The sequence below is a fragment of the Mizuhopecten yessoensis genome, unplaced genomic scaffold, assembly GCF_002113885.1.
Source record: "Mizuhopecten yessoensis strain PY_sf001 unplaced genomic scaffold, ASM211388v2 scaffold11009, whole genome shotgun sequence".
NCBI lineage: Eukaryota > Metazoa > Mollusca > Bivalvia > Pectinida > Pectinidae > Mizuhopecten > Mizuhopecten yessoensis.
Genome location: NW_018408833.1, coordinates 1,368,196 through 1,391,794, shown reverse-complemented (window position 1 = coordinate 1,391,794; position 23,599 = coordinate 1,368,196). Strand labels below are relative to the sequence as shown.

Here is a 23,599-nt window from a genome sequence, read left to right as displayed (position 1 = left end):
TCAAAATGAAATGAAATACAAAATTAGAAATACCAATTCGTCGTTAATCCAATTTTTTCTCGAATTATTTCTTCTATAAATCAAATGTTCGTTGCCGTGACCCAAAAGGGTTTTTTTACATTTTAAAATATGTGCTTTGTCAAACCGTCAAATATATAAGAAAGCGATTCCATACAAAATACCTCAAACTAAATTAAATACTACTTACGAATTCGACGCACGAGATAGTTGTTGTATTACAATTCTGACACCAGGAGTCGAAAATAATGACGACTATATCAGCACTGAACGCGACTCCATCATTAGACACACTCAGAAAAAATCCCTCTGCCACTACAGGTTCTGTGGAACGCTTTGTCCTGTCCTGGTAGTCATCCTGGTCTGTAGAACGCTTTCTCCTCCTCAATGTGTCGCTGAGTGTACAAGTACAGCCGAACCCGCCCCCTATGGACTTGGCTGGGAAAGTATCATTTGCTGAAGTCAAATTGTAACCGCTGTCTTTGATCTAATCTCAAATATACGAAACAAAACAGTAAAAGCCTATGACGTCTTCATTATCATCACATAGAAGAGAAAAGATAATTCCTTATTGTAAAAATTGACCCTGCCACAGATATATAAATAAGTAAATTAAACCCAGTACAGCTGCGACGGGTACTCAATATCCTAACTGCTGGATGAACAAATATACTTGTGTATTTAATACATTGCGCTCATATTTTGGGATGAAGCACAAATCTAACTTACGAAGGAAAACAATTTTAACTCGTGAATTATCCGGGCCTCAAACTTATAATATGCAGCACGAACCCGCATGACCTATAAATATCTATTATACAGTAATATTAATACATGAAGGTGGGAACATGGAGTTCAGAATAATATCTTGAATTCTGTAGGACTAATATGATGAAGATTGATCTGGAAATACTTGCTTTTCAACGGTAAATCGTTATCAACATATCTTGATATGAAATGTTATTATCAGATACGAAGGGTAACCCTTTTCTTGTAAACCATTGCAGAAATTCGGCTCCACAACTCAAAACACAATCCCAGAAGAAAAGAGTGTTTCCTTTGTTATTCCCAACTGGTATATCGATACTCTGTTGATGTATTCGTCCTCAAAAAAATCAACAATTTTGTCGATTTACACATTTTCTTTGTGGATTCTATTCTCTCTGAAACTTAACTACTAGCAATGTGATGTATCACGAATTATTTGTATTTGCATTTATGACAAGATATTTGCGTTAACGATTGCCAGTTGAAGATAATCACTTGGCTGTATCGATGAATTGTGTTGATCTGATAATTTGTAAATGTTAATCTCACAAAGTAATTTATTGATATACAAATATATTACTGACACTCTTTTGTCTTCTTTCGCAGTAAATCAAGGTTTAAAGAAGACAAAATAGCATTGATAAATTGTATGCCTTATTAATGACGTGATTAAATCATATTATTAACCTTTGATATATTCCCCGGCTATCAAATTACCTAGTTCTGTCGTTTTCAACATAGTTCTGTTGTTTTCATTCTTACAGTTGCTATCAGATAGATGTTGAGAGCACGGGTGCATAACTATCAAACAGATGCTCATCCAGTTTGCAAAGATATTCTAATGTAAAACTGCACATCTGAGACATAACCTTCGTCAATATTTGTGAGTTTATTGTGAAACAAATATATGAGTATATATATATCTCACCGTAAAATGGACCGCCCTGCACGTCATATTGTCTTGTGCAAAGTTTGATCCTGAGATATGGAAGGTGTTACAAGCGTACACATCCCGTTTACACAGTCCTGGGTTTGTCCTTGACGAAACAACGGGAGGCAATGTCGGTTTGTCGGAACAATCACCTCCCTCATAGTCACCAAAACACTGACATTTTCCTGGAATATAGCAAATAGGCAATAAGATAATTGAACCACAACAATGTCAACGTCACAGTGCATGCCGTCGTGACGTAGCCGGAAACGAGAAGCAGAGGAATATTTAATATCAATGTAGCAATTATTATAAGAATTAGGATATCATTATTTTACAGGGCGGCTCAACATTTAGGGTAAATTAGTTCATTTGGTCGGTTGATTTTCAGCTAGTTATCGCCAAAAGCTGTTCAACTAGAAGGTTAAATAAAGAGTAACCTGTTTTATATGATGGGTATGTTGTTTATCGGAATGCTTGTAGGTGGTTGTACTTTTACGTTTTTAATTTTCGCTTCTTACTGGTATAAATGGCACATGAGCTATTCTGAATTTAGTCATAAGATGATAAACACACATATATTAATGAATATACAAGGTACACATAGCTAACATAGATCAGTATGTGTTTATATACAAGACTGACCTTGTTGACATATTCCGTTTCCAGAACAGTTATTGCTACAGTCGAGATCCAACATAACGTCCAACACTGTCTGACCTGCTGTACCATCAGCAGCTGTTGTCTGAGTGAGATTTTCTAGCTTAAGTGCTGTCATTCGACAACCTCTGGCCAGATTATCAGCTGTAGACTGCATAAACTCTGTGTTTCCCATTAGCTGGAACAGTTCAGTTTATTATACATCTGTATAACACATATCTCATATATGTATGAATAATTTGTTTTCCTCTTTTACTACCTACTGCGGATGTACATATTTGAAGTTCAAAGCCTAGAAGCTAAGTTTTGCAATGTTTTGATTCCTAAAAGGTTGTTTCTTTTAAACTGTTGTTATTGTCGAATATTATTGTGAATATGAATTTATCATATTTTGAAAGTTCCAATACATTTAAACTAGAAAGCCGACAAGGAAAGAAAACTCCTCGAGCAATATTGTTACATAAAATAATTTTTGTAATGAAGGGCTGTGCTTGTGAAAAGCAATCCATTGCATTTTGAATAAGAAGCTTTGTGCTATATGCAAGTTTGCAGAAAATTCTGTTATAGTAGCATCGACCTTGACATTTGACAAACAATATTATAATTAAATATGACTCTCCTTGACTCCTTAGCTGAGTAGAATCATTTGTTCGAATTTTGTTTCGAATGGGAAACGTTCTACTTTGAAGTAAGATTGACCTTGATCTTTGATGGATCATGCAAAAACAATAGATATTTGCCTCTTCCCTTGGCCAAACTACACAGTTTGTATTCTAGTGTAAAAATACAGTGTTCCTTGATACTTACGAGTCTTAGTGTGCACGTAAAGTGTTCCTTTGGTCTATGATGCCGGTATAACTGCGAAGTAGCCATAACAATAACAACTTAGATCTAACATTGTGACAAAGAGTGCACCACGATTTATAATATTAAGATATCAACAATGGTGTTCACATGGAGTACCTTGATATCGCTGATACAGGATTGAACGCCTTCTTCATTGTCATTGGCTGTTGCCTCTAACACCTCTTCACACTTTTTCAAAAAGTTCTGATTCTGAATAAATGTTCTGCAAGCTTCATCAGCCAAAGATTCACTCCACCCATTTCTCCACGTCGGAGGCTACAATAAAAAACCGCATACTTTCAAAATTGCATTTCTGCAAATTTGCGACGTATGTTATTATTAATAAACTAAAACATTTTAATAAGATTCATTGGTTTGGTAATTCTATGGTATAAAACATTATATTCTTCTAATATAAGAGTCTGGTCAAACACAGTTCTTTAAAATTACCATCACCAGAGTACTTACGTCTCTGAACTTTATGTCAACGCCATTAAAACATTTCAAAGAATAATGAAATTAATGAAAAAATACTTACCTGTACATGCTTTCCTGAAGTACTCGTGTATTCACTATTATCGAAAAAAATATCGTGAACAATGAAAATACATTAAATCATTCTTGAGATTTGAAGCATTTTCTTACATTTTTCTCGATAGTAGTGAAAACACGAATACTTAAGGAATGCACGTACAGGTAAGTCTACCTTTGACCAATGAAAACATTTACCAGAAGACTGGTAAGCATCGTTACGACAAAACGATATCACTGGGTTTGACCAGAGTCTCTGTTCGGCGTAGCTTGCGCAGACAACAAGAGTCTGGTTGAACGAGACTAATGACGGTGCAAGATAATGACTAAAATCCAAATGAGATCGCAGGTGACACTGATGAAGGCACAAGTACACCAAAACGACAAAACTGAAAATATTCAAGTTTTACTTTATACACAAACAATGTACGTATTAAACGTATCCCAACGTTTAAAGACCTTTGTCAAGCTATGACTGAGTGTTTACTAAATACATTGTTTGTGTTTGAAGTAAAATTTTGATAAAAAATATTTCCAAACTGATGATTCTTATTGAAGAACAAAACTGACATTCTAGAAAAATATGCTTTAAAGTATGCTAGGAGTTTACGGTTAAGAATCAGACAAACTAAGACAACACGTATACAATTTTCAGGATTGGAATATACGACAATTGTAGAAAATACAGAGGTTGTGACCATCAACACAGTCATATATGACCCAGAAGTAAACTCAACCTGGACATTTTTAGCCTGCAAAACTGTAATAAGTATTAATCGAAGGTTGTGCTGTTTTGTATGCTCTATTAGTTGACGAATTGTTTTCAATGAAATGGCAAGTGAAACTGAAATCTTTGTCTTTTTCGTGATACGTTGCTAACAAAATATATTCGGTCATAATTTGACAACGCTACCAAGGTGATAATATGCCGAGGAAACTTTTACCAGTCTGTAAATATATTTCTTTCAACGTAATATAGCACCATATATTAATCGGACAGGGATTCATTATGAGGAAACCTTACATAGATATTAAGACACACGTATAATCAACATATACTACAGAAAATATCGTCGTAGACATGTTACGTTTATATCTAGAGAAACATATTTCATGGTATGCATCGTGTCATTCTTGAACAGCAGATGGCGGTGTCTATTTCTTCTTACCACAGGTACGTCATCAGCATCAGATGTAAACACGATTTTGAATTTCGACGGGCTGTCTTGCTTGCTTAAAGATCGTCTATATCTGTGATGTGAAGATGAACGCTTTCTTCTGGATGGTTCATCACAGGTTTTAAAAAAGCTATCAGTATCAGTATATGAGCACAGCACCGTTTCTGTTTTGATTGAGCATTCTATCGTATTGTTGAAATCTTAATATGAAGTTGAGTTCGATCTACATTTACAATATCGCGGCAAATTTATGCTTGCATCTGGCAAATTGACATCACCAAATAAACTCTCGCTGTTTTGAGTTATCCTGAAACATAACACAAATTGTACCAATAATATTAATAACAAAATTAAGAAATAAGTACATTAAATTGACTTTCAAAAAAAAAAGATATCAAATATATCATCAATGAAAAGAATAAAGCATTTGTTTATATACACTCTCTAACATAACACTATCCTGAAACAAATATAGTTGATACCATACACTTCAGCACTGAAGAAGCATACTGGCCATTGGTGATATAAATTCTAAATAACAATCATCCTGGTTGCTTCATTTTATCTGTCAACGACATTTGAAATACGACGAAGAAAAAGTCAATTATAATTTCGTTGATAGCAGCAAGTTGTTCAAATTATAAAATCAACTTTGTCCCTTTGCGAAACGTGGTCATTGACCTCTTGTTGGTAACATGCGAACACAAGCTGTTAACATACTCATTGATTTTAGCCTTGATGATCTGAAACTAACAACGATCTTCCATCAATAAAACATATTCATTATTATAAGACAATAATTCATAATTAGTATCGTATTATGATTAAACGATATACCAACGACTGTATTGTAAGACACCATACTAACTTCCAATCAAGTGCAAATGTTTCCTCGTTATTTGCCGTCCCACCATTCTTAGTTCTGAAGTCGTTGTTTTGGTTACCATCCAAATATCCACACAATCCCGACGACGTTTTCCAATCAGCAAGAGAAGGCTTGATAGATAAACCGTTAATATTTACTCTATCGTTCCACGATGAAAAGGAGTAACCAAACGAAATCTGTGTTCCCGTAGGAAGTGTAATCTAAAAATAAAGCAACGTATATTTTAATTTCTGAAGTGATAAATTACAATCTTGATTCATCAAAATTATATTTAGGAACATTTTATGTAACATATCGATTTGCTTTAATTTTCACCTTTTGACGCTGGTGTTAACATTTCATTTAAATTTACTGATTGGAAACTAATTTCAAAGCAAATGCTAGTTTCTTTAGTTACAGTTAAAGATGAAATTATTTTTCTTAAAATTAAAGTTCTTGTAGAATATAAATCCAATAAATCGATATTTTCATTTGTTAATTTTCTCTCGCCATTTCTTTCTTACTACTTAACAACGCTATACCAATTGAAATGAAAACAATTAGCTATTGATAATGACAATTGATCCATAAACAAGCAAATATGACATGTGTTTCTAAAGCATACTGTTTAAACTGTAAAAAATATGTAATCTACAACACCTCTTGCGTTGAACTAGAAATGCTTTCTTTAGTGGCATTTTAAGATAAACAGTGTTGAATACTGAACACAATTTTTTTAATACAAAACAATGTTGCATAACTACTTACCGTATAGCTTTTACCGTTCTTGTTAATTATCATGTTGGTGTCGTCACAGAATGACTGCTCTACATATCGATTGGATTGTGTTCCACTGGTAAACCAGCCAATTTCTGCATCGCAAAAGTTTGCGACGAATACAGCATCGTTATTTCTAACTGCCACTCCGCAGTTGCATGTAGGTCCAGCCTGATTTAACCGACATGTCTGATACATCGCGTGAACCTATAAGGAGAGCGAAGCTTTTACAGTGGTAGGTCTATTATAAAAAAACTCTATATTAGCAATATATTTGAATATTTTAATATAATCTTTTAATAAAGCAGTGTAGTAAATTTTAAATCTATCTATAAGACTAATAAAATACGTGTAACCCGGTTATATATACGCTGTGTGTATATATATGTTGGTAACGAGTGCTGTCAACTGTCTGTATACCAGTGTACAATGAATTGTCCCGTCTGGTAAAAAGTATATGTGACGTCATCAGTTCGGAATGCATGTTCCTGTGTTGCTATGTCCTGTTTTAACATTCTGACTGAATTGTACTTACGACGTAGAACTTGGACCTGTCCTTTGCACGTATAAATCACCCTATATTACCGCCACTATATCCCGGCTACTGGGTAAATACTTACTGCCCGGTGGTCGTTTTTACAATCCAACTCGTAAGAGAAGGATCTGTGCTCTGCTGATTATATTTATTCATATGAGATACATTTGTATAGAGGCTTATAGAGACATTGCCGCCAGCATTGAACCAATCTAGGAACGTCATACCTGGTATGTATTGCGGTATTAATGTAACAACTATCGTGTGGTTGTAATATTTATAATATATATACAGCGGTCAGCATCAGAGGTTCGATGCCTCGGCCGGCGCGGACGTGTTTTTAGTATTTATTGTGTAAATATATGAGGGTGAATGTATTTATTGTATTGTCCTGTATTGTAGGTTTTCGGATATAGTAAAAATGATGAAATACTGAGCAACCGGTGACATACGCTAAGGTCAAGTTATGATGAAATGAGACAATAACTGATGTGAAAATCATAGAATCAATGACGACGTTCTGATCTGTTACAAGCACACCCGAGAAAGGCAACCAAGTTATCACCGCATAACCTGACTAACATAGAAAAGAAAACGATTCCTTATATTTACAGTATTTGTATTGAATTTATCATAGATGTCTTTGTCATCTATCCAATTTGCATATGCTCACCTCAAAACCTTTTCAAAACTAGAAAACTAATCCTTAAAAATCAAAACTGTATGTTCCACCTTCAGATATGTGTGAATCATATTCAGACATGATCGGGAATTACATCAAGTTTTAATCCAACCAAAATTGGTGACTTTTTCCTTGGAGCGATGTTTCGTGATTATATAATGTAGTTATTGTCATCTTTGTGGCGTCATATTCACAATGCAATACCCCTTATTAGATGGTAAATTACAGTAATTTGCTTGAATATTATTGAAATATTTATTTTAATGAAGAAGAAAACATACTCTTTATGTTACGGGTAAAATAAGTTTAAGCCACACGTATATTTAGACAGCAATAGCATTATATTTTACATGTGCTGTTACTATAAATAAACTTAAGGAGTTTTTACTTTCTTAACACAAAAAATAAATAAAAAAACGACTTACCCAATACAGTTTCTGCGGGTTGTGATATAACACAAATTCACGTAGCCTTTGATTTTCCCATCGTCTGAAAAATAACCCTTCAGTTTATGCTATGTCTTAATGATCGACAGTTTGAAATGCTACATTCATAATGTACGGGTAATGCACATGCAGTAACGACTGTAATGTTGTTACTTTAGCAATCAAACCTCACAAGAGAATAAAGAAAGTATTCACAACATAAGTCACAATCGAGCGTGATTCAGAAGTAATTATCAGTCGCATTACGCTTGGTAATAAACAGACGGATTCAATACTAGTCAATAGACGGATCCATTACCGTTCTACATATTCATTATTATCCCATAGTCTGGTTCAATAGATTTATTTTGTAAAGTAAGAACATTTGTGTAAGATGGTAACCTTCTGTATAATTGGTTCACTCAGAGTCAATCATTACAAACTTGTATTTTGCATATTATATAAGTTGGCTCTTGCGTAATCGATAGTAATGTCCCTGCTCCAGGACAGCACCCACCTGTTGACCATCTGTTATCTATTTATAATTATCATGTGTTAATGGGTTGACCACACTCGTGTTACTAAGGGATAGCCCGTGATCGGCTTATTAGGTCATCATGCCCTATAGTCAAGCTTGACCAATCAGCATAGCGTGTACTCGTGATCAGCTGATGTGGTCATCATGTCCGATGGTCAAGGGACCTAGCTTGACCGATCAGCGATGCGCGCAGCTCTAAGAGAGTCTGTCCGCGTCCCCACTGCATCACTTCGAAAAACATATTTTCTGCTGCGGAGTTCCACACATACTTAAGTATCCGGACAACTCGTTTTCTCAATTGTGGATACAATTTCGTGGAGTCAAAGATTCTTCTAGCAGCATTTTTGCATTGCGATCGGGGGATATCGAAGACAGCGTCTTTTTGTTACAATTTAAAAGATGGGTTCATTATCTATGTGCAGAGAGGAATATGACCAGTGAATAGACGGACTTATAACAAGGGAACAAACGGATTTATAACAATGAACAGACAGGCTCATTACCAATCAACAGACGATTTTATTTCATTACCAATGAATGGCGGGTTCATTTCCTCACACCGAACATACGGATTCATTACCAATGTAAAGATGTATTCATTATCACTGTAAAGAGTGACTAATTACCAAAGTACAGACGGATCCATTACTATAAAGCAGGCGTCTTCATTACATATAAATAGACGGGGACAGATGTACTTACCGTCCATCAAACGTTCTCATGTGGGGGTCATTATTGCTATAGCATTGATTATTCAGAACGATGGAGTCTGCATCTTGTACCACAACCTATATGAACAATCATATATATGAAATGGTTAAAAAGCAAATTTATTATTGCAACGCTAAGTAAGGAAAAGACAGCGAGTCTACATAATCTTATTTTTTCCCCCTGGCAAAAGTAACACAATGCGTATTTTATACGTTTCCAAACTAAATACTGATTTTGCGATGTAAAATGCAATGCTCCAATGAGGGAAAACTTGAATGGCCATTCGAATTCTTACTTAAGCGCCATATTCATATAGCGTACGCGCAGGACTATTACACCAATATACTAGCTGAACTTTTATTGGTCATTTAGTATTGAATATTTAACGTTTTGTTTAATAGTTGACCAATTACATGAAAGTAACTAGCTATAGACAGATCATTAAAGATGTTGCAAATATTTAAGACAAAAATCCCACATTCACTTTTTGATTTTTTATCAAACTATATATATATATGCTGAAAGGATAAAGAAACGCAGGGTAACACAACATGCAACATTATTAAACTGCTTGGCCTAAACTTATGAAAACCGGTCAGACGAGTATATTGGTGTCTGTGCACTCAAACATGTGTCTAAAGCTACTCAATATAGTAATGGATCATACCACAGAGTGAAAGTGTTAAAATACAAAATCATGTGTAGAATAATGATGACAGCTCGTCAACAACACATCTTGTCATACCTGTTAATACTCATGAGGTATACGCACATTGCTTCCGCTATTTACTGTCCACCTGCGTAATCGCCACGTTTTTGCAACTGAAACCGCTATAAATAAGGAACGCAATCATAATCGCCAAATTCAGTCTAACTGTAAGGTACCGAATGTGCGAGCTTGGTCCGCAAGGTCGTGTCCTTATGTTGGACGAAATTAACAGGAGGGCAAAAAAGTGGAACAATATCCCTGTTAGAAGGATGTATGCAATGATGATCTCCATGCAAAAGATAATCAGGGTTGTGGCAGATACGCGAGGGGATATACGAGATACTGGTGAGTCAGTCGATTTCACTTTGCGATATTGGGGGGTACCGACAAATGTGCTTCAATACCTCATGGATTGGTGGTCAACATCTAATGAAATGTTTGGCAATTTGTTTATCAAATACTTTTTTTATACTTACCAATATGTCTGGTTTTGAAGCACTATCCCAAGCTGGGTGATACAAGACACTGTCGAAAACCTTCAAACGTATATATGAAGAACGACTTCCTACATTCACCGAGTTGTCTGATGCACCGTATACCTTCAGGGACTTTGTGGTAGCCCAATCGTTAGGAGATATAAGAACACCGCAGTTATTATCACCAAAAGTTACTGGTTCGTTGCTAACACCTCCTGAGGAGCATTGGACAGTGTCTGTCTGATCTGGCGTCTGGATGCGCATATCTGTTCTACAATTATTTTCCGCATAATCATGCCATCTGTAAAAGGTATCGTATTACAAGTATTCAATTGGATAGGTCAAGGTCATTTCATGTTGTTAATCATTTTACGAAAAAAGGTTACTTTATTTACTTTTGTACATGAAAAACTATTAAATTTTTCCGTTTTCACGGACGTGTGCAAGTTAAAAAACAAAACACCCCTGCAGACAAAATTCCTCTCGGCAATTTGTAACTGCCACATAGAAATTATTCAGCCGGTAAGATCAGAGGCGGGTGGGGTTTACACTAACTTAGCCCCTACAAGGTCGATCAGTAGACAGACAAGAGCATACAATGTAGACAATATCGAATGTGAAGATGTTTTTGATGAATTTTTGAAAATTGCAACTTGAATACTGTTTCTCTTTTTTTTTAAGTTGGCTTTTCATATCAGTGAGAGTAAAAGGGATAAGGAATTTGATTTTGAGAGATAAAGCATGTGGCCGGAAAATAAACCTGTTGTCAGGGAAACAGAAAGCTATATCCCTAAACTAGATAACTATATCCCTAAAACCAGATGTTTTCTGTATATAGACAGTTACAGCGTGTGCTGTTTCAATCGGAGTTCCGAGTGAGAAAACGTATGGTGGCTGTGAGATATACATAAATATCACATAAATAAGTGAGAAAAGAATAAGTCAGGGACGGTGCTCTGCTTCTTTATCATATAGGAAATTCGGCCAGCTAGCACCGACACTGACGTAAATGTAGGTGTAATAATAAGTGAAAAGAAAGTAGGACATTTATGAATATTATTTTACGAAATTCGATAAACATATAACGCCTCTCTAGCTACGATTAGCCATTATAACGCATTTAGTTTCATATTGCGTATATCATGTAACATTCATTTCACAACATATTTTAATAATTTTGCAGGAGCTGCAGTATCCCCCCACCAATCTCCCCCTCCCCAAACACACACAAATAAGAGGCACAACATAAAAGAAATTTTAAAATGTGAAATATGTACGTATATGTTTTTGAGAGTCGAACATGCTTACTGATCTCTAGTCAAAGCGAGAAGATAAACACATCCTAATGGGACAGTAAGTGTAACTAAGACGTCGATCGAGGAACCTTCCGCTACTGTGTAGCTATTCTGATCTGTCTGTAAGAAAACAAAGGCAGTTAAGAAGTTCGAGAACTAATATATCAAGGTCGTTAAGATATAATCAAATGAAAAATTACGGAACAAAGAAATACAATTGCTTTCAAAACACAGACATGGGTTCTGTATTCTCTGTTTAACAGGAAACGTTCGTCTATACATCTTTTGTATTTTTTGTACTAATTTAAACCGCCTTTAGACATTAAACGTTCGTCTCTATTTCAAATATACTTTTATACTGAATGGTTAGACAGGAAGCGTCCATCCATACAACTACTTTATAGGGCTGTTAAGTAGTGAACTTTTCTCAATACAATTAACCGTGTTGTATGGCATCTTTGGATACAAACGTTTGAGTATTTTTCGTTCTTGAGAACATATTTGCGTTTTCACTGTAACCACAAAACACCAGAAGGTAAAAGCTCTGCAAAATATTCACACTGAGGATAATCATGTTCATCAGAAAGACCTTAAGTTTATAATACATGGTAATCTTACTATACATACCGTAAAGCCAGCTTTAAAGGACTCACTTGACCTAAAAGGGCCAATAGAACTCTCGTCAAGACCACGCAGCCGAACTTCACATCTTACCTGAAAAAAACCACACAGTAACAAAATGGCGAAGATATGCAAAACTGCGTCTGTCAGTCTCATACACTATACATAATTATAGTAGCACGCCTAACAGATCAATAAAATGAACCATATTTCCAAATATTTCCTTCGGGTTGGAAAGTAGAGATGGGAAAGTATACATATGCATACAGGTTCATATTGTACAACCAGCGAAACGTGTCTGTGAGGCGTTTTTGATGACTAATACATCATGATAACTGACCGGTAAAGCATATGAGCAAAATGTGTACGAGTTGACAACACTTATATCTCTGTTGATTTGGCTATATTATAAGCGTGTGCACACAGAGTTGTAACAAATTTTCATAATGAAGCTTAATCGACAAATCAATTCAGCTACAATTTGTTTAATACCTGTTTACAGATGTACGAATGTCTATGAGCCCCATCATCTCGATTCAACTCTAATTTCCAGAAACAGAGAATCAACTTATTCAAGTGAAAGCCATCTGGAAACGCGGCAGCAAGCCAGTTCTGAATTAACTTGCCAAATTAATACCAACAAGACCGACAAGAGTAACACAAACGCTAAACACTTCCACTGATGTCATTGTGGATGTCATGTAATATTTAGCTATTATGTAAAAGTTATTGAAGGTGAGCTAGCAAGTGTAAATACAAACAAACTATTTTAGCTATTATGATAAAAGAATTAGTTAAATTAAATATACTATTTATCACAATTAATACGGATGCGTAGATAAACATTGCTTCAGAGAAATGACATTTCATCATGGATCCAGAATGTACCATATAAACCATATTTCCGGGAGAAGGTGTTAATCACGATTATCATGTAAACTTTACTTCCGGGAAAAACCATTTAATCATGGTCACCATGTAAACATAATTTCTGAGGTAGGACACTTTATCGCTGTTTCCACGTTAAACTTACTTCCTGGGGAGATTATTTTATCACGGTTACCATGTGAACACTACTTCCGAAAGGAGACATTCTATCAGAGGGTGAAGTCAGCAGGTAATTTAATTCTCTGGACGCTGCAGCTCTATCTGATTTTTAACAGATTTATACAATGGGTAAGCACTGTTAAATGAATCACTCAGGAAATAAAACGGTCAGATAATACCCAAACCATCGCACCAAATACACCTTCTTCTTATTTTGGTTATGATTATGCCAAAACGAGGCGTAGTCGAAGTAAAATTTGCCGGATAAAAAGGTTTACTTACTTTTTCAAAGCCAGTAGAAAGAGTGGTGACGCCCATCTATTGTTATCATTATTCTATCGAAATGGAACACAATATATACCAACATTACTCCCATTTAGAATAATAGCTACACTCGCCACAATATCATCAGTGAACAAATGTCAGGAATTTACTTACCAGGAAATTCAGTTTGTATGTATCTCTCCAGCATTTCTCCAGCAAACGAGTGGTCGACAGGTTCGTGTATGCTACCAGTGCATGGGAACAATTCGTCAAGAGGTTATCATTGATGTACCAGTTGATGTCGTATAGATACTGCTCAGCGGTTTCGTTGTTAGCATTGAAAGTTATATTGTGTTCAAATTTTATTTCAGTGTTTACTGCGTCGACACTAGGAAAGGTTAGACTTGGTCCTATTCTCTCTTCCAGTCCAGGCGTTATCGTAACGGTGTATGGAATGTCTATAAAACCTAAAAAATATAATAATGATCCTTTAACTTTCGTTTCTTTTTCAATTTTCACGCATTAATTAGTCATCTTATCACATGAAAAAGTGTAATATTTGCGGCGTTGATACGGTATCAAATATTGACTTTATATTAGATAGATCTTGGTCTGCTGTTACTCTCGAGATGTTGTCTCAAAAGAAGACAAAGATCAGTTCTATCCAAGATTGGGTCAATACATGTTCAATGCCATCAAACAAATATGAAAATAAAATATGTTAATAAAATGATGATGTGTGCCAATGTGTACGAAAGCATGAATTGGAAAGTAGCAGTACTATGACGTGATATATAAAGCAATTAAATGATGCAGAACGGATTAATCATAATCCATTTCGATAAAGGATATGCTTCCATTGGAATGTTCTTTGTGTCATCAGAAAGTATCCAGCTGCCACATACATCCAGCTGCTACGTATATCGAATGGTGTTCTGCAATGTACAAGTATCACCTAACAATTAAACATGTTTGACAACATGGTTAATTTATTTCACTAGGTCTCACCTCATCAACATTCTGACTGTAACGTAGGATGAGCGTCGAGTAGTTACACGGCAAATGAAAACAAGATTTCGAATACATATTTACAATTTATTTACAACATAAACAAATCACACTCACATCCACACAGTTTCACACATAATGATCCTATAAACTACACAAAAAGTCTCTGCTGCACCCTGAGGTAGTTACAGTTCTCCTGGACTCTATTGTAAGTCTCCTCGGCTCCAATAACAATATGTTCTGCTAAAACTTAGCAATCAGATGACTCTGATCAATGTCCACACAGGACACCAAGTTCCACAAAGGAGAAGTTCCACACAGGACACTAGATTGGTGTATAGTACCAATATGTACATTTAGTTACCACACTCCTGCTAACTGGAAGGTGGAAATACATTTCCAGTGCGGCCTCCGGCAACAGTCATTGTTGTAGTGTCGGCTGATGACCACGGTTGAGTTCCCCTTCTTTCACTACCAAACTAATTACTCTTGGTCTGTTCTCGTGTTCAGATCACCAAAAGGCTGACCTTGACTGACGTTGGTCCTGGCGCTTATCACTGGTGTCTCTAACAGGCCCCGACAGAGCTCAGCTGGTAGGCATCGAACCCTCACATGAAGCTTTAAACATAATAACAAAAACACCTAAGTACAACTCGCAAACATATCACATACGATTCCAAACAATTACTAATAGTAATATACTTAAGTTTATGCCCTATTAATTTTACACCAGATATCAATTAAACCTCTACAAAATATTATGAAAATATAAGCTAGAAAACAATAAGTTACGCTCTGATATCGTGCGGGTTCAGCATACAACAAATAACATCATTTATACAACACTTGAAGTTCTATATGGCCACTCATGTCTTCCATACTTTTCCATACACGCATATGCACTCACCTGATCGCGCTTTACTATATATACATAACATAAATATACGTTATACTACGTGGAATTGCATATAAAACAGATATCAATATAGATAGTTACAGCAACCAATAGCAATAATATTTGCAAAACCTTCCTAACAAATCATTATACATAATGTCACCATGAAACGCATGACTGAACCGCACGAGCGAACATCTGTTTACTTAGGATATTTATCCAGAAATGGGCTAAAACATCAGACAAAGAAACAGAGATATAGTAAAGAAATACTCACCACAGTCTGTTATCTGTGCCTGTACATGTTTCAATACTGCATTTGCAGTAGAATCGGGTAAACAAACTCAGCGAACTTGCTGGAGTTTCAAAGCGTCCCGCTTGGACTTACCCATTTCCGGTTACTCTCCAAAACTACGGGCGCTCAGAAGGAACAACGAACAAACATAGCACAAACATATATAAAAACAAATACACACATTCATACGAACGTGACACTGACAATATATAATATACAATAGTATACAAAATCCTGTATAGACGATCTTTTCTTTAAGCAAGTCGAAGTGGAAAATTACAAATATCTTATAGACAAAGCTATTAAGCATCAAATTAAAACATATAATACTGTATATTCTAATTGAAGGCTGCGATAATTGAGGAAATGAATTAAAGAACGACCGTAATCTAAAAACAAACAATAATATCATCCTTTCCCGAAGAAAACCTCGCAAAGTAAGAACGAATTGTATCTCCCATTCTTTCCTGGAAAACAGAGTCCTATATATTTAACAAAATATATCCCTATAACGACAATAACCTCCAATATTGAACAACATAGTCCCCTAACTCTCTAGCGAAAATAATCTCGAATATTAAACAATATATATCACTCATCCTCAAGCGAAGTTAACTTCCCTTACCAAAAACATATCCTGCACTATCTATCGATAAAAACTTCCAATATTAATCGATATATAACCCTCCTCGCCCACTTTCGAAAATAACTTTCCACTTATAACAAAATGCATCCTTCATCTTATAGCGACAACAAACTCCAATATCAAACAAAATATATCCTTAACTTTCTACCGACAACAATCCCCATATCAAATGATATATATCGCTCACTCTCAAGCGAAAAAAACAATCTTTCGCATTAAACAAAATATTTAACCTATCCTCTGTCTTATATGTAAACACCTATGCCGTAAAGCGGCGTCAATATTGAATAAAAGAATTATATCCCCGTACCCTTTTTCGAAAAGAAGAAAAAATTGTATAAAGAAATACAAACACAGACGAAACGATAAAAACACTCCTTACCTAATACTTTTGACCACTCCATAGCAATACCTCAGTCAGCTCCATTTATCCTTGGAGTTAACGTTTAAAAAAGTTAGTGTTTCATAAACATGCAGTGCTATAGCATTTTTATAGTGATACATAGCATTATATAAACTTGATCAATTGATATGTTTCACGTAAAACGATCACTATACCGTCCGCTATATGAAGACTATCAACACGTGTTAATTATTATTTTTTTTGAAGCAGCTACAACTTTTAAATATTGACCAAGTTCTCTGAACAATTAACTATCCGCAGTATTATATCAGCTTTCAGAACAAACAAATGCACCCTATGTTGTATATGATGTTACGGAAATATTAGGTTATCTCGACGTTACACCGTTTTTTAATAATAATACGAAAGTTTTATGTTTTAACATTGCAAGTATTAAATAAATCTATTTTTGGTAGCCTGTTGAGTACAAGATATATAAGTCAGGGTGTGGCTGAATAACAATAGTTTCACAAATGCAAAGCTTTATAATTGCAAATGCAAAGCTTTATAATTTTTGTTATTGAAAACACTTTTATAGTAGGATTAATTTTGAACATGTAAAACGGATACCGCATTTTAATTCACAGCATGTATTACACAGAACATTTTGCAAATTTAAGATATTCGAAAATGTCGCTACGTATTTGTTTGTGAATTCATTTTACAAATACGTAAGAACATGAAGAATGACGAATATATAAAATGAAGCACCTGGTATAGGGAATGAAGCAAACACAAATTAAGCGTAAAGCTTTCAAAATGACTCATGAAACGTTCAGCACAAAGTATAAACAATAGGTAGTATGCAAATATTTAATTATTTTAAAACATATTTACGTTTTACAGTAACTTAATAACAATCATTTCCACAAACTGGTGTTATCATCTGATAACCTGACCATCAAACGTGACAAGTTTCCATGGCGTAAACAACATGTGGATGGATCTATGCAAATTTCACTCGAACAGGAAACAATGGTGTCACGTCGTAACCATTGGATGTGGGCGGAGTTAACGAAGGCTTAGGAAACATTTAGGTTACTTTAATTAAACCGATAAGGCATTGATATATTTTAAAATGATATGTGTGACCGCTGATCAGATGAAAAACATTGTAAATAAAAGGATTCGTTTTCAATTTTGGTAAGAGTACGAAGTAATAACTCCAGTTGAGCACATATTCAATGTACAGGTGCTCAATCGGAGTGATCACCTCATATCTTGACTACAAAAAAAGGGTTATTTTTTTAAGAAAGCAACTGGAAAGAATTTTAAAAAATGGTGTATGCAAAAAGCCATGAAAATAATCATTTAAGAATGAAGAATGCACAGTAGTAACAAATGTACAATGAAATACGCGATTAAGGATGAAGAATTTAGTGCGACGCCTGTAGCATTTAGAACGAAACGTATGTAAATAATATCGTGAAGAATAAAGAGTAAATAATTGAGGACATTCCATACATTATACATTAGATACACAATCAATAAAAGTAAAACTGGATTTTAACAAAATATTTAATGCAAAAGAAACCGTTAGATTGTAATTGATTTTTTAACACAATATGTAATCCTGTTTATATTTTTCTTATTACCCGATAATTAAGTAAAAAAACAGTTATGCATCCTGATGAAAATAGCAGTGGCTTAATTTAGAAAAGAAATGTCGTTCTCTTATTAAAAACAAAACGATTAATATCAAACAAAATGTATTTATCACATTATTTACGGCGTTATTCAGTGAATATACCAACGCCATATTTTTTTTGCGTATAAAGCCATGTAACATGACCTATCAGCCGTCTGATAGGTTGTAAGTTCAATAGTTTCAATTGTGACGTCACGCTTAGGACAAGTTCATGACGTCACAGACTTACACACTGGAGTTTAAATGCCGGCTTATTACATTTCAAGGTTGCATCAAAATTGTCGATTTACACAAATAAATGCCACAAATCTTGATTATGTGATAAAAAGGATCTTACACTCGTTTCCATTTCATGCGAAATTCATCAAACTTGTCAGGAATGTTTCATTTAAGCTCGTCAAAGAATTCTTAGACTCGTTTCATAAATCTCATAAGGAATGGAAACTCATGTAAGATCCTATATATAATGTATGGAAATTATCACAGATGTTAATATTTTGACAAATAGATTATTATACAATGTACATATTCTTCCTTCAATGTATAGGACATTATGTTTATTTACAGGTGTTAAGATCGATTAACCGCACCTTCATCAATTGGCAACATTTTAAGGGGCTGTGGCGAATCGACGCAAACACACGTAATTCGAAAATACAATATTTAATTGATTTTAATGTTAATTAATACTTTCAAAAACATTCTCTATGTAAAAGTGTTCTTACTGATACAGCCCGGTGTGAATCCTGTTTCCGATGATTTACCATCTGGACACTTTGTTTCACTTCCTAAAAATTAAAAGATAAATTGAATCAAATAGATGTGTTGTAGGATTTGCTTTTGACATAAAAAATCAATAAACGATAACAAAAGTATTTAAGTAATAGAACATTTATTATTAATTTATTACTTTATTGATTCAGAAAAAATTGCCACGGTATTCCGTTTTTTTAAAGATTGCTAAGTTGCTGTAAGTCAGCCATCATCTTAGTCTTAACATGTTCACCCCTTGACATATGAATTGGACTTGCCCAATCTTTAATTTGGTAAGGTTAACATGTGAATTTAGGGTGAATAGGTTGCATTAACTTACCAAAGCAATATCCATAGCCTCCTGGAGTTCTCTTCAGATCGTAGACGTAAAAGAAACCGCAGTTTTTTACTCGGACTGTTGACCATGTAGGGAAACAAGGTGAGAATACGCCAACAGCACACATCGTCACTGATTTAGTCTCTCCGTTAGTTGGCAAAGCTACAAATGAATCAAAACGACTTTTATTAAAACATATTAATCGTCTGATGGTCATATCAAACTTTCAAACATATTGCTCACTTCGTAACAAGCTGTCATTCGATTTTACAAACCAAAAGCATTTAACACACAACAGAAGAAGGATGAAGTTAAATAAAAAAAAAGAGTCTTGGTTCCTGACGTTGTCTTTTCCTGGACGTAGAGTTTTGACATTGTCCATGTGTCTACTCTAACTCTGTTCATTTCCTATTTTTCCCTTTAACTCTTTTTATACAAATATGTACTAATGTTTTGTGTAAGAGCATGTCACACGCCGACACAACAATAGATAAATATACCTCATTTTGTTGTTGGAATATTAGGTCATTAACTCATTCAACCCTGACGTTGGAATAGTTCATGATTCTGACACGGATATTTTTAAGGGGCTGTGGCGAATCCTCAAAAATTGTATATCCTAATTATATTAATTGTATATCTATGTACTGTAAAGCGCTTTAGAGTGGCTTATGTTAGCTAGATAGGGCGCTATATCAAATGTTATATATTATTATTATTATTATTATTATTATGAAATTTCAGTGGGAAATGGTAGAAGGAAATGGCAAAAAGTGTAAATGTGTTTCAGACCAAACACTGACCAAACTTCTTAGTGTATGCTGACATGTTTCGCAAGTTGTTCTAAACTATGTGTTTAATTGTTATGTTTACTTTCATTGCACGCAGATAAAAAAAGATAAAAAACAACAACAACATATGTTTAGCTTTTAGATGAAAGAAGACAAAAATATCCTTGAAGTACTGTATGCACAAAATGTATGGATTACCTCCCCTTATACATAACCGGTATAGCCATATAGCGAATACTAGTACCACAGGAGGGTTTCTGATCACAGGTCTGATTGTTAAAGTTTGAACAACTTTGGAGACTCGAGAAACCAGATTGTTTTATTGAAACTATGTACCGGAAGACTTCTGAGCAACGATTTCTGGATTGCAATTTTTTTATTGTTTGCCTGCAAACAAAATATTCACATTTATACATACCTCGCCCTTTGGTAAGGAACAATTAACCAGAAAAAAATACACGCAACAAAGGCTTTCTATTTTCACTTTATACGTTAATCTATGCACTTATAATTGTGTTTTGTCAAAGTGTGAGAAAGTTAATATTAAAAAGGAAAAATAAGAAACACAAGGAAAAATTCACGATTCAGTTTCTTCTGAAAACTTGTTAAATGGCTCAGTTAAAACATTCACCCAAAAATTGGATAACGAACTATTCCTACCTTTGAATAGGAAGAGTTTATATGTGCCTGTAGGGATAAATATGTTAATTCAGGACAAAAGATAAGAATTAGATATTTTACAGATATCTAATTGAACGTTACGATTTTGATCCGCCTCAACAAACCACCTAACTTTTATAGCGCTTGTTATGGCAGTATTCATTTCGGAGAATTTAAGGCCGAGCCGCCTTTATCAGTTAATGTTGAAGGTCACGGGCGGAATGACAGGATGATCCATTTAAACAGTATTTATGCAACAATGTTTACATTATAGGCGCCAGGTGTTCCTTGTTTAAATAAATGCATTTTCAAAAATATATTACATTCTTTATATCGGGAACTATCTTCTTGGGAATTTACCTTCCCGGTTGAAAAGCAGGACACTTTAAGGTTAACTGAATAATATCAGCTGTTTTAAAATAATCACAGCGATGTACAATGTAGATGGTATTGAATATCCACAATAGATTTGTTGAATTTCTTAATATACTCACATTTTTCCATTTCAAAATGGAATAACACAAACTTATATGTTGATTGTTATCCCTATTAGTTTATCTCGAGGAGATTGTATAGCGATGAATTTGGAATATATGATTAAAACTAGAATTATGTCAGTATGACATTAAAGCCACTCACAGCTTTAAATTTAATTGCTTCAGTAACACGTTGAGCATCAATATCTACTATAATACCTCATACATGTGTTCTGTATTCTGCTAATTGAAAATCAGGTCATGTGATGATGTTGCCTCTGGAATTTCAAAAATGAATCACCTCTTAAATGATGCTTTAAAAAATTCTCCCTCTCCTCTTTTTTCACCCACTCAGTGCGACTCATTGTTGTAATTTTCATTAATTAGCATCCTCCGATGATGTGACATGAACATTTACGTGCATAATGGCAATCGGTGACTGGATAATAAAGAATAGGTTCATTTTGTGCTTGTGAAATGAAGGATAATTAACAGTAGTGGGAAAACATCATCATCATCATCATTATCATCATCATCATCTTCCATTAAGTGACAGATCTCCTTGATGGAGTGCAATTGTCACTGTGAGAGGTTTCTAGAGGTGGCAGTTAAAAAAATATTTTTTATGGTATTTCGTATATATGATAAAACTATTTACAAAAATTATACATGAAGTTAGTATAGAGGAAAAGGGTTGCATGCATGCATGGAGAAAAGAGACATTGTACTCCTTTTATTTTTATTTATTTTTTATTCATTTTAATAATAATTATTAATATATGTAGTGACTTTATTTACTGTCATTGAATATATAAAATCTCACAAATGTTCTTGGAATATATTTGAATTATATTTCTCAATGCGACTTTACCAACGTAAGAGTTATTTCCCTTACACCGGATTGGATAATATTTTGACACAGCGCGAATTCTTGTCAAACAGCAGCGGCAGTTGTGTCATGTTCTTAAATTGTTACATTTTCATAAATAAATACACCAGAAAAAGCATGCTGTGTTACAGAAATGTTTGATTAGCATACACGGTTCACATATCGTCTCGTCTCAGACCAATTACCGTTATCAACCTAACTTCCTAAGCACGATATGTCGTATTACGTTTCCGTTTGAAATATCAAAATAAAGGTTATACTTCATCACTCATACGGTTTATAAGTATATATATTAACGTCTCCCCTCTACAGACAGCGTCAATGATTGACAGTCTTCACATGTGCTTTCTCGAATCATATGTGTTTCACACGCGTAAACCTCCTCAGGCCTCAATCCGAGTTGCTAAAACGCTCAAACCCAGTGCACGAATTTCACCACCACAACACTTGCAGAATGCACCGGAGATAAACATTTTGTTTCAGCAATTATTTAAAGTATGGATTATTATTTGGAGAAGAGTATCAGAAGTCTTTATGTAACCCACAGGTGAGTGTCAGAGATTCTACTTTCAATTTACGATAACGAAACTATATAGCGGAAGCATGCAAGACTAAATTATGCGCACGCACCCCGAACGGAAGCGGGTCTGTCATTTCGTTCTCTGGACAGAATTAATAAGCCGCTCGGCGAGAGCCGAGCGGCTTAAAAAGACAATAACAACGTAATTATTGTGGACATGAGTATGGAAAACAATGAATTCGCACTTAACTATGTATAAACTACCTAGTCTCGTCTTTATAAAATTAATAAGTAAGACAATACCAAAGGGTCAACTCAAACCTATTTCGAACTCTTAAAATTAGGACAAAAACGGGAAAAAAAGAAAATATTTACACGGAGACCCTTGAAGCGTACATGTT

At 34.7% G+C, this 23,599-nt stretch overlaps 1 protein-coding gene across 1 annotated transcript in view; it reads right to left on the bottom strand.

The window, feature by feature from the left end:
* Positions 1 to 23,599, bottom strand: part of LOC110464568 (von Willebrand factor D and EGF domain-containing protein-like) — a 104,294-nt gene that overhangs the window by 69,802 nt on the left and 10,893 nt on the right. The window contains exons 3-5 of the mRNA XM_021519841.1: positions 19,866 to 20,024; positions 19,498 to 19,560; positions 14,052 to 14,344 (exon numbers count right to left, since the gene is read on the bottom strand). Coding sequence (XP_021375516.1) covers positions 14,052 to 14,344; positions 19,498 to 19,560; positions 19,866 to 20,024 — 515 coding nt within the window. The remainder of the gene's footprint in view (positions 1 to 14,051; positions 14,345 to 19,497; positions 19,561 to 19,865; positions 20,025 to 23,599) is intronic.